This window comes from Lepidochelys kempii, chromosome 9 (genome assembly GCF_965140285.1).
Source record: "Lepidochelys kempii isolate rLepKem1 chromosome 9, rLepKem1.hap1, whole genome shotgun sequence".
NCBI classification, from domain to species: domain Eukaryota; kingdom Metazoa; phylum Chordata; order Testudines; family Cheloniidae; genus Lepidochelys; species Lepidochelys kempii.
In genome coordinates this window covers 30,168,812-30,187,701 of record NC_136388.1, presented here as the reverse complement: position 1 = coordinate 30,187,701, position 18,890 = coordinate 30,168,812, and the positions used below count along the sequence as shown (strand labels likewise).

Here is an 18,890-nt window from a genome sequence, read left to right as displayed (position 1 = left end):
CTACAGAGAAGATTCTTAGCTAGTGTGACTATGACAATGTGTGTTTGTACTTAATATCAGGCTCAAACAGTGAAAGTGCAAACTACTTTGAGCTCAGAATTTAATCTTTCTTGTTCTGAAAAGAACAAACTTTTTTCAGTCTCCACAATGCATAATCATTATTGCCAAGTACTGACAGTGTTAACAGAATGTGAGAGTACAGTTGCACTCTGCCACAAAGTGCATAAAATCCAAAAGACAAGCAAGAAAGGCCAATACAGGACAAACATAACTCAATACTTAAGACATACACGATATCACTGAGTGTGAACGTTCAAGTCAGAGGCTTTCTTACATTTAAAAAAGCTAAATAAAAATGTCAAACATTCATATTTCAGCAAATTATTACTTAAAGGGTTATTTGAAGTGGTGTGTTCTGGAGGAAAGGCTTGAATGTAGAGAGGAAGGTCACTCAGCAAAGAGGGAGAGATAACAAGTTTTAAGTTTCTGTGACAGTGTGGAAGAAGGGGCAACAAAGTGGGAAAAATCATGAGGGTATTCAGATAGGAGGCTGGTAAGACAGAAACAGTACAGAGATGGAGACTATACCTTCTCCAGTTTTAACTCCAGTTCTAAATTGCTAGAAAAAATTAGTAAAATATTTTTATTTTAAAAGACACTATTGACTGAGATGTAGAGTTCAAAAGCAAAGAGCTGCCATGCATGAGCTACTTCTGCAACTGCACCAGCCTCCCTGCCTTCGCCCCTACAGGGTTTTCCTGCAGACAGGAGATTTTCTGACTATTTAATTTTCCTTTATAGGTAGCATGTTACCACAGTAATACCAAATAAACGAAAGAACAACCAATCTTTCCTACAAGTCTAAAGATTTCATCCTGGAAAATTAATAGCAGGGGAATTAGTTCACAGATGGCTGCCATTTTGGAACCCAAACTATTTTTTCTGGGGACAAAACAGATCAGTTAATTTGTACGGCATATCATAATCAAATAACTTACTTTGGAAAATTTGAGGTGCGTACTGAGGATATCCATGAGGAACTTGATTTCCTGCATAAGTTGGAGGGTAAGTGGGATTTGGAAATTCAGCAGCTTTATTTGCTGGAAGAAAGAAACAAATATTCATTTTTTTTTGTTTTGTCAAATTAAAAAACAAATCTATAAAATGAACTTATTTCATTGTAGATAAGATCTATATGAAAATTAGACATTATGACAAGTTTGCTGTATTTAAACAATATGAAATGCCCTTAAAAACAGAAGGCTTGTTTTAAAAAACGCTAATGGGAAATTTTACATTATGAAAGAATCAGAACAATTTAGATGCATTCAAATCCAAAAAGTGCTGAAAGTAAACAGGTACTGTAAACTGTATCTAATTAGGAGGTTAGTTCATGCTTACTCCATACCAGCACCTTCCTTTTCTATTTCTCTTGTAATACTCAAAATAGAAAGTTCTTGGTACCATTCTAATTCAAATAATTACTTGTGAACACAAGTCAACATTCTCCTCCATAGAGAAGGAGAATTAAATGATTCTCCTAATTAATTTTGGTATAATTTTTTCTCACTTAATTAACAAACAGCTTTACAGGTTCAAGATCCTTGAGATTTTTTTTAAATAGTTCCTGCTCCTGCGTTGTATCATTTCACTCACAAGGGACCAATTATCTGCATTTAAATCCCTATTAGCTCATCCTGATAATTTAGGCCTGGTAACTACTTATACTGATCAATGTAGTTGACATGTGGCGACATGTCATAAGGATGTTAAGAGCGATTTAAACATCTGTGTTGAAGCGCATTTATTCTAAGAAGCCCTCCCACTACTACTGTAGCAATATATATCACTAATTTAGCTGTTTAGTTTAGACTCCTGTAAGTGATCCACATTTAGAAGACATTTAACCAATGTTAATGAAATATTTTACTCACGTATTTCCATGGTCCCGTTTACAAGTGTATCTGCAAAAAAGACATTTGTTTCACGCTTTGAAAACAAAAAAAGCCCTCTGTTACACAAAACTCACATTTATGGTTTTCTATTTATAAGTAATTAGCCACGAATACCTTCAGACTATGTATTGAAAGGGAAAGGGTACAATTTTTTCCATTTTCTTAGCTTAATCGATTTAAGTATTAAGATGGTTTTTCAATCATGTTAAGACACAGACTGACAAGGCTGAAGCAGTGTTAGCTGGCTATTTTGTAGCAAGGAGTCAGCCTAAGTTACAACACAGCCAGCTAGCATGGCTTCACATGTGTCACCCTGAATCTTATACAATGCCTTCACTCAAGTTACCCTTGTGACACTGCAAAATAACAGCTCAAGTCAGCACAACTTGTCAGCTGCAGCCCACATCCCTCCACAGGCCAACCAACTTGAGTTAAAAACACCATCACATTTGAGTGAAGGATGTGTGGGGAGGGAGCAGGACTCAAGCTAGGAGCAATACTTTGGATTAACCCTGCAGTGAAGGCAAGCCCTTAAAAGGCATGTTTTTACCAGAATTAGCTGAGCCTAGCCAGGGTATAGCCCCTAAACCTTTCTCCATTCACATGGAAAGACCTCTAACCTGGGCTTGAGGGTGCCTGACGCTCAAACTAGCAGGCACAGATGAAGGTAGAGGCTTGAGGTCATGTTTGCTTTAGCCTGGGCTGGCAACCCACACTTTGCAGGGAGAATGCACCCTAATCAAGCCCAGGCACTGCTAGTTCTCCAGTGCTATCCCACAATTCCACCTGGGCTGTATTTTCTTGTTATCTTTGGACTTTTCTCATTATAGCTGACCCCTTAGGGTCACTAGGGAATGTCAACACTACACTCTAAACACAGCTCTGTGGGACCCACAGTTGTGGACTCTGTGTGTTGAAACCCATACTTGAGCACTCACACTGCATTGTAAACCTGGGTTTACAATTGCTAGAGTCGAGTCACACAACCATGATAATACATCCATACTGAACTATGCAAACCTTCTGACTCAGGACTAGGTTGAGCTGTGTCCACACTGCAAAATAACAGGGTTTGGACCTGAATTTCAGCAGGACCCAGGTTGGTCCTATGACCCAGTCCTGAGTGCTTGCTGACCCAAGTCAGATTTTTGGGGGGGAGGGAGGGGGAGGGTCTGGGCTCCAACCTGAGTCTGAGCCTGTGTTTACAGAGCAGTGTAGGCATACCCTGAGAGGGTGGAGGCAGAAATATCATTAATGTAAGGTTGGGTATTTGATCCAAAAATAACTGGTCAATTGATGAGTCAAATAATGTCAAAAATGGTCAGATATATTAAAGCACTAATTTATTAGAACAGTAAGAAAAAAAGAGTAAGGCTATATTGTCTCCATAAAGGCTTATCCTCAGATAGGTACTTATGCTCAGTCAGAAAAACCAAGTTACTTAACTGAGTTAAAATAACTCAGAAAAATGTGAAACACAAGGAAATGAAGTGCTAAAAAAATGAAAGAATGTCACCATGAGCCAATCAAAAAAATAGGCTGCCACCTACATCAGGGAATTGTTGCTGGAATATTTGACTGTAGTCAAATAATAGGCAATCAACTGAGTGGTCAATTGGTCGGCTGGCCAACCTCCGTTTAATCTTCATGGGTTTAGCTGGTGTAGAAGCATGTAAAGTGCATGTGCACACACTCCACATCCACCTTGCTGAATCTGACACAGTGTTTTGAGAGGTGACTTAGCATTGTAAGATGCACAGTGTAGAAAAACTAAAAATGAATAAATAAATAAAAAGCAACTAACTGGGATGTGTCCGTTTTACAGAGTTTGACTGCCATTCCTAGAATATGAACAGAGTGATACCACTAAAAGGAGCAGAGGTAGGCTCCCTTTATTTTGATACAAAGTGTAACACAAACATGTACAGTTCTGAGGGATTGGGGTGGAGGAAGAAGAAAGAAAGAAAGAAAGATATCCAGACATCTGTATCACCCTGCTGCTCCTATGACCAAATTTCAATAAAATTGCTAATGAGGAGGAGAGACTGGGAAATGAGTGGGCATGTTTGAAGTATGAATAAAATGGGGAAAAAAACCATTTATATTTGGTCCTGCCTCAGCATAGTGGGATGGACTAGTTGACCTCTCAAGGTTCCTTCCAGCCCTATATTTCTATGATTCTGTCTTTTTCAGATAATATACTATGAAGGAGGAAATTCCTGCCTGGCTGAATCCACGATAAAGAATCCATTCTAGAAAAAAGGGTGGAAACTTGCAAGTAATTTGTAAAACCCTTCTACTATTAGATAAGATATTACTGAATTTAATGGTAGTCCCTTTCATAAGTATAGGGAATACATACTCAAACAGGCAATAATTTACCTTCCTGTGAAGGACAATGGAAACTTTAATTACACCCACTGTAACTTGAAAGGGAGGTAAATATTATTTTTTGTAAAAAAGGAATTCCTTCAACAGAATTAATATAACAAAAAAGTTTCAGCAAATAGGATTCCACTAGTGAATGAACCTGGCTCCCACAAACACTTCACAATTTGTAATAGTACTGATACTAATCTTTCTATTACATAAGCCACTTCATGAACTTTGGACTTGTGATGTAAATTGTAATAGCGACTTTATTCCAGTATTTATATGTCCCTTATCATCATAGTATCCAAGATCCTAATAGTAAAGAGCATTATATAATCTTGATATCTTGGCACTGAGGTTCCCCAGGAAGTGGAGGCTGGTGGAGCAGGGTGGGTATTAGAATATAGATATTCAGGCCTGCCTGTTAAGGCCTATACTTTAAGAACGTAGGTGTATTTTTATCACTTAGCTAGTTACCAGGTGTAGCAGGGTGCTGGTGCAAAACCACCTAATTAGCCCCTGCCCAGTCAGCTCCAATCAGGGGAAGCCAATTGATGGAAAAGGCCTGTTGCTCCTGGCCTGACAGGGAGGGAGGGAGCCAGAAGGCTGGGGGGCAGCCAGGAAGAAGTCAGTCAGTCAGGGAGGAAACTGGAGGTCTCCTAGCTGAAGGCTGACTCTGCCTGTAAAGGAGGTGACTAATCCTGTCAAGCTTGTATATAGACACTGGTGGTGGGATAACTTTAAGTAAATAAAGGCATGGGTGTTGCACAACCCTGAAGCCTCTCTGAGCCTTATTGGGGGCAGCAAGCGGGCCCCTGGAAGAGGGGTGGGTTGTGAACCCTGTTACATGTGGGGGCTTGTCCGGGATACATTGCCAGTGACACAGTTTGGCGACCCAGAGATGGAGGGCACTCTGCAGTGGCTCATGGAGCAACACAGGGAGACACAAAAGACACTGCAGGCCTTTCAGCAGTCCCACCAGCTGGAGAGGCAAGCTTTACTAGCTTGGCAGGCCAAGCAACAATGGACTTTGCAGGACTTTATCAAAGATCAGGAGACAGTGCAGCAGCAGCTCCTGCAGAGGCTGGTAAGTCCTGCGGGGAGAGATAGCACCTGGCCCCTGGGCCTTAGTCTCTGTAAGATGGCCCCGATGGATGACCCTGATGCCTTTTTGGGTACCTTTGAGTGGGTGGCCCTGGGCATGGGATGGGACCAGGTAACCTGGGCTCTGCAGCTAGCCCCATATCTTGCTGGGGAGGTGTAAGTGGCATACATGGCCCTGACGGATGCCCAGGCTAGGGACTATGACACAGTGAAGGCAGCCATCTTGGACTGCCTGGGGCTTTCATCAGGGAAATACCGGCAAAAGTTTCGGGCAGCCCAGTGGGCAGGGGGTGTGCAGCCCCAGGCCTTCGTCCAGAGATTGACGGACTGGGCGACGTGGTGGTTGAGGCCCAATGCCCAAACAGTGGGGCAGATTATGGATCAGGGGATCCTCAAACAGTTTGTGCAGTGCCTCCCCGATACCATGCGGGTCTGGGTGTGGCGACATCAGCCTGGCACTATAAAAGCCGCTGCCAAAAGGACAGAGGAATATGCAGAGGCAGACTTCCCCGTGAGGGAGCACTGGACCCTGTGAGATACAGAGGGAGGCAAGAAACACCATGAGCACCCTGCTGGGAAGCTGGCAGACAAGCAACGGGAGGAGCACAAGGGAACCCCTAGCCATCCGGGACGGATTTTATGCTGGTGCTGTGGACAGCTGGGGCATAAGAGCCATGACTGCCCAGTGATGGACTGTGGGGTTGCTGAATTCTGTGGTTGGACCAAGGTTGGGGGGCTGAAGAAGTGGCGTGGAATAGCCACTATCCCCGTGTGGGTGGGGAGAAAGTCCCAGAGAGGTCTAGTCTAGATACAGCCTCAGCCCGCTCCCTCATACAGCAGCGCTTGGTAAAGCCGCATTGGCTTATCCCTGGAGAAAGGATGCTGGTGGAACACATCCACGGGGATGGGGAGTATTGTCCCGTGGCCCAGGTATCCCTGGAGGTGCAGGGAAGGTTTGCCTGGAAGCGGGTGGGGGTAATAAAGGGGTTGCCCTACCCCGTGGTCCTCGGGTTGGACTGGAACCCTTCCTAAAAAGGGAGAGAGGGTATGGGGAAGAGACCAACAGAGAAAGCAAGAGGGAGGACCCTGGAGGGTGGGGGCAAGGCCTGAGACCCTGAGAAGAGGGAGTCCCCACAACCTCAAGGGGAGAAAGATACAAACGCTAGACAACACAGCCAGGATAGGGACCCTACAAGAGGGACTGATGAAGGAACAAGTGTTCCAGAACGGGACCACCCAGGGGAAGGAATCTCTGTGATAGAGGCAGAGAAGCTAAAGAAAGATCAGAATGTAGAAACCCAAAAGGGAGAGGCCCAAACTCCAAGAGGCAGAGGGCCCAAACCAGAGACACGGAGCAGCCTCAGGGCAGTTGACGCCGAGCCGTCTCCCCCACCAGGGAAGGAAAGAGAACATCTAGGGCGACCTGCTCAAGGGTGCGACTGGTGTGACAACCTCTGGGTGGAGGTGGACTTGTGGGGTGGCCCACCCCCTACCCAATGCACCTTTTGTGGGTGGGGCATGCCAAAACCCTACAGGGTTGAGCCCAGGGACCACCCCGCTGGGCAGGGAGGCCGCCCCCAGAGTAAAACCCCAGGCCGAGAAAAGCGGCACCAAGGAAGATCAGGCCTGGCGTCGGCTTAAGGGGGGGAGGTGTGTAGCAGGGTGCTGGTGCAAAAGCACCTAATTAGCCCCTGCCCAGTAAGCTCCAATCAGGGGAAGCCGATTGGGGCTGATGGAAAAGGCCTGATGCCAGCCTGAGGATTGGCAACACCTGCTGGCCAGACAAGTCAAGGGCTATAAAGGCTGGGAGGGAGCCAGGGAGAGGTCAGTCAGGGAGAGAACTGGAGGTCTCCTAGATAGACACTGGTGATGGGATAACTTTAAGTAAATAAAGGCATGGGTGTTGCACAATCCTGAAGCCTCTCTGGGCCTTACTGGGAGCAGGCAGCGGGCTCCCGGAAGAGGAGTGGGTTGAGAACCCTGTTACACGGGGGGTATAAAAACAAAGAATCAAAATCACAGTCCACCTGTGTATGGGCCTTCTCTCACTAGGATAGTCCAAGGCCTTCTTCTTAGGCTAAGCCTTTTGGTTAAGCAGCAGGGGTAGCCATAAGCTGGGAAGCCTAAAGTCACATCCTCACATTCTAAACCAGTCACATTGAAATAAGGTGGTATTGGGCTGTTAGAATACAATCCTGTCCTGATAGTGCCTATCACCACCAGATAAAGATGGAAAGAGAAAACTTAGTTTGATGGCATCCTGTCTGGCAAGAAATCATTTATCATTGGTTGGTTGTGAAACCCTCATTTCTGTACTGTTTTCTCTTTACGGCCTCAACTTTTCCATTGTAAATCTGTCTGGTTCTCTAATTGTTTCTGTCTGCTGTATAATGAATTTTGCTAGGTGCAAGTTAATTAAGGTAGTGGGATATAACTGGTTAGCGAATTACGTTACAATATGTTCGGATTGGTTAGTTACATTTCAATAAAACGATTGGTTAAGGTATAGCTGAGACTATTACTGTATAAACTGGGGTCAAACAGGAAGTGGGGGGGAAGGCAAGTTGGAATCATGTTTGCTAAGGGGACACTGGGTAAATGCGCTGCGGCATCAGAGCTGGGAAGGGGGACACTGGGGAACAGACTATCAGAATATAGAGATAAGCCCGACTGGTTTGAAGGGCTTCAGAATACACTTGCTTGGAAACTAACCCCAATAAACATGGCATTGTCTGCGCTTCGGACTTCTGGTCTCTTGCTGCTTACTGTCTGCGTGACAAGAACCAGGGAAGTGGGAGGGTGAAGGGAAATCCCTCTAACAATGTGTATGGAAGAAAAGGAGTCCCAAAAGCATCTAGTCACTAACTAGACTCCTTCGAGAAAAACTCTGTTACTGAAGGAGGGGATTTGTGGCAATGCATCGCTCTCTCTTTCTCTCCAGGGTTCCATTTTGCTCAGAGAAGCAGTACCCATTCATTCAGACAAAGCACCAAGTGCTATTGTGTGAGCTGGAATCCAAGCAGAGGGCTTCAGTCCCCACTGCCTTGCACAGCATGTAGTCTTTGACACTTGTATAAAACAAGCGTAAAAGTGCTATCACTTTGCACAGGTGTAAAGGACTAGGCAACATGGAAGGCAGAGATTCAGAGCAAGCAGAGTGCTACTCAGTGAGATTTCCCATAGTCCTGGTGACAACAAGCACCAGATGAATAAATTAGATGATCCCCCTTTCCCCCCGTTTCAGAAGTCCCTCTGGTCTTTGTAGTTAACCACACTACCACTTCCTTCAATGACAATACTATTGTTCCTGTTAGCGTTGAACCATCGATTTAAGCAGATGATATAGATCCATGTAGTAACTTAGAACTACACATACATCTTGAGAAAATTTTACAGCTCATTTGTTTCTTCTCCTACAAAAATTAAATATCTCTAGACAGTCTGCACCTGGACGAAACTGAACCCAGGCAAAAAAGACAGTGTTGCTAGAAAGATGCCATTTTGCGTAGTGTTAGGCACATGTCACCACTGTTCTTGTGAGAAAACCGTTTAGGTGCCTGACTTCAGGAGAGGGTTCCTGAATGTGGACCCCAAGCTGAGACAGGATGCCTCCCTTCAACCTAGACTTCGGTACCTAACTCTGGGAGAGGAGTGGGACTTAGGTGATACCCCTCCAGTCAGCATCCACTATTGGCAAGCTTAGGTGGCTTTTATTCTTAGATGTCTATCTCTCCCCATTCATTGTATAGGGAGCTAGATGCCTAACTCAGGATTTGTGGATTCCACTGGGTGGCTATGCACCATGACTGAGAAAAACGCCAACTTCCACCTGAGGCTGCCTAGAAGACTACATCCAATCCTATCACAGACAAATCTGGCTATAGAACCCTATACTTTTGTGGCCTCCTGGCTGAACGTTGTAATTCAATCTGGGAATGAAGCCATATAACTTTAATAAAACAACCAACCAAATAAGAGTATTCAAAAAGCTTTAACGGGTACAAAGTGCAACAGACCATTTCCTTAAAAAAACAAAAAAAACCCCCCCAAAAACAGGTCATCATGAACACATGACCCTGGTACTCTATTTCCTACACTGGCTCCCAACAAAACAGAGTCCTCCCCATCATCTTAATATTCAAATCTCTCCATAGGATCGGCCCTAGCTGCCTAAAATATCATCTCCCTCTCCATATCCAGGGCCTCCATCTACAGCTGTTCACTTCCAGAGATGTAACTGTTTTGTGACTAGAGGATGTCAATTCATGGCTACTAAACATGTCAAATTTTGGATTTTATTTTGCCACTACCAGTTTATTAAGGAACCTGCAAACACTAATCTGGAACAGGTGAGTTAATCATAAATAACTATCCCATTTTCTTTGAATCTTAACATACTGCTTTGAGTCAACTAAGAGGACTGATACAATTTTCTAGATATTGAATGAGAGATTAGTATACATATTTGAAAAAAAAATATTTGAAGTGCAGTAAATATTGTAACATGAATGACACAGATAAATATGAAGCCAGTAACCTAGGATATGACCCCTCTTCTGTCCAAAGATACGAATCTTCTTAGTTCAGGCTCATGTGTGCTCATCATTCAAAATTAAAAAAGATAAGTCTGATGCACAAGTATTTAAATCCCACTGTCCAATAAAGTTCACTGGTTAGCCTCCAGCTGTGAATTTCTGCTTTCTACCATTATCCAGCTTGTCAGAAAGGTATTAGCAAATCTCCTCCTCTCCCTTAAAGTGTGTTTGTAGCTAGGGAGGGCCGTTGCTAAGAAACAGATTGGCTCTAATCAAGTCCTGCCTAACAAGCTGAACTGGCAGAACAACATGCCCTTCTGCTTCCCATTGCAAATTAAAACCTCAAGGCACCTGTTTAGTTCCATTGTCTTACTCAAGCAGAAACATTATTGATGTAACGGGCAGTATCAATTAGTACCAATATTGTTCTGCTACCATTGGAGGGATCCACACTTCCAGTACTTAACTATATGTCCAATAGACAGATTAGCCCAAATGCCTCGGAGACATTCAAAACATTTGTAAGAACAGTGGAGGAAACAACTGCTTTAAGAGAAATCAGAAGAATGGGATGGTGGTATTTTTAGTGTATTATGAAATTTATTAAACAGGGAAATAACACCCCCACATTCTTTTCCCCATTTCCTACTCATGAACTGCACTTGGGGAAAAAAAAAACTTTCAGCAAAACATTTTCATATATGTTTCCTCAGACCATTGTTTTATGATTATTATGTAGACAGATTCTGATTTCAGTTATCCTGGTTTAAGTCAGGAGATGCACTCTCTAGGTTGACAATAGCAAACATAGGATCAGAATCTAACCCTAGATGTATGCAGTCAGGTGCACTACAGGATTTTTCCATGGGCAGAGTGTCTAATAGGCAGGGGAAGGCTGTGCCTCCCCAAACAGCCCTATGTGGCCCCACCCATGCTCCATCCAGAGGCTCCCTCCCCTCTTGCTGCTAGTTGGCCCCAGGTCCCTGCCCACCAGGCAGGCTACTCCTCTTCCAGGAAGCGAAGCCTGCTGGGGCTGGGTCTAGTGCGGCTGGGACTTGGGGTAGCTGGGGCTGCCCAGTGCTGGGGGGGACGCCCGGCACTGGGACCGTACTGCCCAGTGCTCCAGGGCAGGGGGTGGGTGGGTGGGTGGGGAGCTGTGCGCCGCCTGCCACTCTGGGGCTGGGGCATGGCTGCACGCCTGGTGCTCCAAGGCTAGGGGATGTGCGCCCGACCAGCGCTCTGGGACTGGGAAGGGGGCGCATGCCTGCCCAGTGCTCCGGGGGGGGGTGGTCTGGGTTTGGGTGGGGGAAGCCTCAGGCAGAAGGAGTGGACTGGGTCGGGGGCTAGCCTCCCTGAGCCCGTGGTTCACCCACTGCCCATGGATTTTTCTATTTTGTTTTGAATATAATTTAAGGCAACTGTCATCTCTCTTCATGATGAGGTCTAAGCAGCTTTATCTCTTTCTGGTTATGTCACAGAAAATACTGACATGAACATATTTGCTTAGGGCCACAAAAGTAGTAACACTATGCTCAGCCTCATAGAAGAAGCAGGCATTAAAGCAGACCATTCCTTGGAAAGTTTACAGTGTAGAAAGCAGACTTACAAAGACAAGCTGCTCTGGGGGATCCAGAAGGAACTTTATCTTAGATATCTGGGAGTGACTTTTGTTTCTTTTTCCACACACATTATGTTAGATCAGTGGTTCTCAAAGTTTTGTATTGGTGACCCCTTTCACACAGCAAGCCTATGAGTACAACCCCCCCTTAAATATGAAAAAATGTGTTTTTAATTTATAACACTATTATAAATGCTGGAGGGGAAGCAGGGTTTGGGGTGGAGGCTGACAGCTCGTGACCCCACAAGTAGTAACCTTGTGACTCCCTGAGGGGACACGACCCCCAGTTTGAAAACCCCCATGTTAGATTGTTTATATAAATCCTAACCTTCAGCCTCTATTGCTGACAAGCCAGCACATTTCAGGAGGACTAAATTAACATGAAAATCAAAAGCATAATAATTAAATAATCAAAAGGGGCACCTCAAAAACCTCTGGTCCCTCCACAAGCAAGTGAACAACTATTAAAAAAAAATCTAGATACCCTCAAAAGAGTGAAACATCCAAAGGAAATATCTTATCACTCCATCAATGTCTCTGCATAGAAACCTGTGACGAGAGAAAGCTGAAATGCCAAACTGCCCAGCTTTACAGTGTAGCTGTAGCCATGCTGGTCCCAGGATTTTAGGGCAACAAGGTGGGTGGAGTAATATGGTCCAATAACAGATATTACCTCACCCTTCCTGTCTCAGCTTTACAGAGTAAAACTAAGACCAGATTTTTTGTAAATATATATTGTGACACTTTGTATCCCATGTGATACACTGTACCCCATATTCCTCACTTTCATATGGTTATGATATATGTTGTACAAAGTATATTTTCTGAAGAAGCATTTGAAAACTCATAATCTGCTGAATATTATCATCTTGTTGAAATGTGTGTAACACCACTGCATGTAAAATTGTGAGATTTTACTATATGATTGTTACTAAAATATGCTGTAGTTCTGGGTCACACCCACAAACCAGTTTCTCAACGACAAAGATACACTAGCACGCCAGCAAGGTACTAATGGGCCAGGAAGGTGTAAACAAGAAATTTACATTGCATCACAGGAACATTTCAACCCCCACATCTACGAGGGACTACATGTTGTCTACACCCCAACGGGGGGTAATCCTCCAAGAGGGGAGAAGGTATGAGAATGAGTGACCATGACCACCCATCTCTCTGCTTATGACATCAACAACTTTAAAAGAACTGAACAAAGGTTGGAGTGGTTCCAGGCTTGAAGAAGACCCAGTCTGCACTGCGAGGTTATGTTGAGAAAGACATTTTGCTTTTAATTTCATTAAGTATTAGCTTTTGTTTTTATCTTTTTATTTCTTTTGTAACCAATCCTGTCTTATATACATCTATACTTATAATCACTTAAAATCTATCTTCTGTAGTTAATAAACTTATCTTATTGTTTAATCTTAACTAGTATGAGTTTGGATTAAAGTGTGTGGGGAAACCCCATCTGAGATAGAAAGGCTGGTGCACATTTTATTTCCTTTGATGAAATTACAGATGTACCATGAGCTTGTACTGTCCAGGAGTGTACTAAGCAGTACAAGATGCACATTTCTGGGGAACAAGGCTGGGACTAAGAATTTGCAGGTATCACACTATATGTAGTTCATGAGTGGCTGGGAGAGCATTCATATATTTAGCTGGGAGTGAATTTACATGCTGCAGGCTGCATGTGAGCAGAACGGGGAGAGGTTGTTGTTCACCACTAAAGCATTGCAAAAGGCACCCCAGGCTAGAGAGTTCAGGGGACACCGTTATTCAACAGTCAAGATTTTACCCTAGGGACATCTTCCAGGTCAGAGCATGCATTTGATATGTTTCTTCACAGAATTTACATCTCCAACCTTTAAGATGAGTAAATAATTGAAAATGTCCCATAGAAGAGATAGATAACAGATTAAAGAAGTACATTAAACACATGGGGGTTTAGAGATAAAGAAAATAAACAAATTTGGAATTTGCAGATTTTAAGACCAGAAGGGGCCAATAGATCATCTAGACAGATCTCCTGTATAACACAGGCTATAGAGTTTCACCCAGTTATCCCTGCATTGAGCCTAATGACTTAGACTCATAGGCTTTAAGGACGAAAGGGACCATCATGATCTTCTAGTCTGACCTCCTATACGTTGCAGGCCACAGAACCTCACCCACCCACTCCTCTAATAGACCCAGAACCTCTGACTGAGTTACTGAAGGCCTCACATGATTTAAACACGTCAAATTACAGAAAAATCCGTCATTTATGCTAGTTTAGGCCTGCAAGTGACCAGTGCCCTATGCTGCAGAGGAAGGCAAAAAGCCTCAGGGTCTCTGCCAATCTGACCCATGGGAAAATTTCGTCCGGACCCTAAATATGGCAATCGGTTAGACCCTGAACTTGTGGGCAAGACCCAGCAGCTAGACACATGGGAAAGAACTCTCTGTAGTACCTCAGAGCTCTCCTCAGCTAGTGTCCCATCACTGGATGTTGGAGATGTTGGATATTAGCAGTTGCATACTGGCTACATATCATTGTAGGCAGTCTCATCATATCATCCCCTCCATAAATTTATCAAGCTCAGTCTTGAAACAAATAAGGCTTTTTGCCCCCACTGCTTCCCTTGGAAGGCTGTTCCAGAACTTTACTCCTGTGATGGTTAGAAACCTTCGTCTAATTTCAAGCCTAAACTTGTTGATGGCCAGTTTACATCCACTGGTTCTTGTGTCCACATTGGTGCTTAACTTAAATAACTCCTCTCCCTCTCTGGTATTTATCCCTCAGATGAATTTGTAGACAGCAATCACATCTCCCCATAGCCTTCTTTTGGTTAGGCTAAACAAGCCACACTCTGAGTCTCCTCTCATAAGGTAGGTTTTCCATTCCTCAGATCTTCCTAGTAGCCCTTTTCTGCCCCTGTTCCAGTTTGAATTCATCTTTCTTAAACTGTATACAGTATTCCAGATGAGGTCTCTCCAGTGCCTTGTATAATGGTACTAACCCTTCCTAGTCTCTACTGGAAATACCTCACCTGATTCATCCCAGGACTGCATTAGCCTTTTTCACGACCACATCACATTGGTGGCTCATAGTCATCCTGTGATCAACCAATACACCCAAAGTCTTTTTCGTTCTCTGTCACTTCTAACAGATAAGTCCCCATCTTATAGCAAAAAATCTTGTGATTAGTTCCTAAGTCAGTGTCCTTGCACTATTAAATTTCATCCCATTTCTATTACTCCAGTTTTCAAGGTCATCCAGATAATCTTCTATGATATTCCAGTCCTCCTCTGTATTGGCAATACCTCCCAACTTTGTGTGACCTGCAAATTTTATTAACACACTCCCACTTTTTGCGTCAAGATCATTAATAAAAATCTTAAATAAGATAGGTCCCAAGACCGGTCCCTAAGGAACTCCACTAGTAATTTCCCTTCAGTCTGACAGTTGACCTTTCCATATGACCCACTACAGTCTCCCCTTTAACTTATCTATCTTTCAATTCTCATATTAGTCCCAATCTTCTCAAATTTAACTAATAATTTCTCATTGGAACTGTGTCAAATGCCTTACTGAAATCCAGATAGATCAGATCTACTGCATTTCTTTTGACTAAAAAAATCAGTTATCTTCTCAAAGAAGGAAATCGGTTGGTCTGACATGATCTACCTTTGTAAAGCCATACTATATTTTACCCCAATTTCTGTTTACCTCTCTGTCCTTACTTACTTTTTCTTTCAAAATTTGTTCCAAGATTTTTCACACAATTGAGGTCAAACTAACAGGCCTGTAGTTTGCCAAATCACTTTTTTTCCTCTCTTAAAAATAGGTACTATATCAGCAATTTTCCATTCTTAGGGTACAACCCCCGAGTTTACAGATTCATTAAAAATCCTTGCTATTGGTTTGCAATTTCATGTGCCAGTTCCTTTAATATTCTTGAATGGAGATTATCAGGCCTCCCCTTTTACTGCCATTAAGTTGGTTGAGTTTGATTTCCACCTTGGATATGTTTCAGAGTAACAGCCGTATTAGTCTGTATCCGCAAAAAGAAAAGGAGGACTTGTGTCACCTTAGAGACTAACAAATTTATTTGAGCATAAGCTTTCGTGAGCTACAGCTCACTTCATCAAATGCATTCAGTGGAAAATCCACTGAATGCATCCGTTGAAGTGAGCTGTAGCTCACGAAAGCTTATGCTCAAATAAATTTGTTAGTCTCTAAGGTGACACAAGTCCTCCTTCACCTTGGATATGGTAATCTCTGCTTCCATATTATCATTTCCATTAGCCACCCTCCCACTATACCTAAGCTCCTCATTGTCCTGATTGAAAACTGAGGCAAAGTATTTGTTTAGGTGTTGGGCCATGCCTAGATTATCTTTAATCTTGACCCCATCCTCAGTGTGTAGCAGTCCCACTTCTTCTTTTCTTGTTTTCTTTTAATGAATAGGACTATAAAACCCTTTACTATTGGTTTTAATCTCCTTTTCAAGGTCCAACTCTGCTTGGCTTTTGGCAGTTCTCATTTTTTCCCCCTACACTTTCTGACCTACAAGAGGTAGCTTTCCTTGCTGATCTACCGCATCTTCCATTCCTTGTAGACTTTCTGCTTTCTCTTAATAATATGTTTGACATGCTTGCTCATCCATCTTGGTCGGCAGCCTTTCCCTACAATTTTTCCCCCCTTGCTTAGGATGCAGGCTTTGGACAATTTCTTCAACTTTAACTTGAAGTTGATTCCAAGCCTCCTCCACATTCAGATTCTTGAGTTTTTCAGTCCAGTCCACTTCCTTAACTAATTCCCTTAATTTTTAAAGTTTGCCCTTTTGAAATCAAGGACCTAGTTGCAGGTCTATTTTTGTTTATCTTTCCATTTATTTTAAACTAAATTAGCTCATAATCACTCAGACCAAGGTTTTCTCCTACAACCACTTCTTCTATGAGGTCCTCACTACTCACCAATACCAAATCTAACAATGGCAACACCTCTTGTTCGTTCAGCAACTAGTTGGTGAAGAAATCTGGAAGCAATCTCATCCAGGAAAATCTGGGCCCTACTGTTATTAGCAGAACTTGTCCTCCAGTCTAAATCTGGAAAGTTAAAGTCTCCCATAATCACACAATTCCCAGTAGTATTTATTTCATTAAAAACATTAAAGAGGTCTTCATGCATATCCAAATCAGATTCTGGGGTCTATAAGGTACACCAAGCACTATCCTAGGGGAAACTCTGGCAGCTTTCTTCCCCGAAGTGATTTTGACCCAGACAGACTCTGTTTTATCCATTCCATCACTTCTAATTCCTTTACAGTCTACCTCATCATTAATATACAATGCTATTCCACTACCTTTATCTTTATTTCTGCTTTTCCTGAACAGCACATGCCCTTCAATCTCATACTCCAGTCATGACTGCTATTCCACCATGTTCCTGTTATCCCTATAATTAGGGCCCTACCAAATTCACAGTCCATTTTGGTCAATTTCACAGTCATAGGATTTTAAAAATTGTAAATGTCATGATTTCAGCTATTTAAATCTGAAATTTCACAGTGTTGTAATTGTAGGGGTCCCGACCGAACATGGAGTTGTGGGAGGCGGTTGCAAGGTTATTGTAGCAGGGGTTGCGGTACTGCTACCCTTACTTCTGCACTGCTGCTGCTGGTGGCCCTGCCTTCAGAGCAGGGCAGCTGGAGCGTGGTGTCAGCTGGCTGGGATCCCAACTCTGAAGGCAGAGCTGCTGCGAGCAACAGCACAGAAAGATGGCATGGTACAGCATTGCCACCCTTACTTCTGCACTGCTGCTGGCGGGGCACTGCCTTCAGAGCTGGGCACCTGGCCAACAACCGCCGCTCTCCAGCCCCCCCCCGGCTCTGAAGGTAGCGCAAAAGTAAGGGTGGCAATACTGTGACCCCCCCCCTAAAATAACCTTGTTAATAAGGCCCAACAAAGAAAGTAACAGAACGCCACTAGCTGTCGCCTTCAGCCCCCAACTAAAACCTCTCCAGCGCTTCATCAAGGATCTACAACCTATTCTGAAGGACGATCCCTCACTCTCACAGATCTTGGGAGACAGGCAAGTCCTTGCTTACAGACAACCCCCCAACCTGAAGCAAACACTCACCAGCAACCACACACCACTAACCCAGGAACCTATCCTTGCAACAAAGCCCGTTGCCAACTGTGTCCACATATCTATTCAAGGGACACCATCATAGGACTTAATCACATCAGCCACACTATCAGAGGCTCATTCACTTGCACATCTACCAATGGGATATATGCCAGCATGTGCCAGCAATGTCCCTCTGCCATGTACATTGGCCAAACCAGACAGTCTCTACGCAAAAGAATAAATGGACACAAATCAGACGTCAAGAATTATAACATTCAAAAACCAGTCGGAGAACACTTCAGCCTCCCTGGACGCTCAATTACAGACCTAAAAGTCGCAATTCTTCAAAAAAACCTTCAAAAACAGACTCCAATGAGAAACTGCAGAACTGGAATTAATTTGCAAACTGGACACCATTAAATTAGACTTGAATAAAGACTGGGAGTGGATAAGTCTTTACACAAACTAAAAACTATTTCCCTGTGCTAATTTCCCCCCTACTGTTACTCACATCTTCTTGTCAACAGTATGAAATGGGCCATCCTGATTATGACTACAAATGTTTTTTTTCTCCTGCTGTTACTAGCCCACCTTAATCGATTATTCTCGTTTGAGTTGGTATGGCAACCCACATTTTTTCATATTCTCTGTATATATATATCTTCCTACTGTATTTTCCACTGCATGCATCTGATGAAGTGGGCTTTAGCCCACGAAAGCTTACGCTCAAATAAATTTGTTAGTCTCAGAGATGCCACAAGTACTCATCGATCTTTTTGCTGATACAGACTAACACGGCTACCACTCTGAAACCTATCTTTCAGATAAGCATCCTGAAGACCTCAAGAGGGGGAGACTCCACTGCTTTCCTTGGTAGTTTGTTCCAACAGTTAATTTCTCTCAATGTTAAAAATATGTGCCTCATTTTTAATTTGAAGTTTTTGTTGTTAACATCCAGAGATTGCTTCCATTTATGCCTTTCTTTACTAAATGAAAGAGCCCTGTAGTACCTGCTATTTTCCCTAGTTAAGGTACTTATTATGACTCACCTCTCAGTCTTCTTTCTGGCAAAGCAAACAGATCAAGCCTAAAGTCACATCCTCACATTCTAAACCAGTCACATTGAAATAAGGTGGTATTGGGCTGTTAGAAATACAATCCTGTCCCGATAGTGCCTATCACCACCAGAT

General features: G+C 43.3%; 1 protein-coding gene across 3 annotated transcripts in view; it reads right to left on the bottom strand.

Annotated features, from left to right (window-relative positions):
- The window catches only part of LOC140917284 (phospholipid scramblase 1), a 55,688-nt gene that overhangs the window by 35,429 nt on the left and 1,369 nt on the right, over positions 1–18,890 (bottom strand). For all 3 annotated transcript variants that reach the window (XM_073359740.1, XM_073359741.1, XM_073359739.2), the window contains exons 2-3: positions 1,935–1,964; positions 999–1,100 (exon numbers count right to left, since the gene is read on the bottom strand). In XM_073359740.1, the coding sequence (XP_073215841.1) occupies positions 999–1,100; positions 1,935–1,944 (112 nt within the window). In that variant the 5' untranslated portion in view covers positions 1,945–1,964. The remainder of the gene's footprint in view (positions 1–998; positions 1,101–1,934; positions 1,965–18,890) is intronic.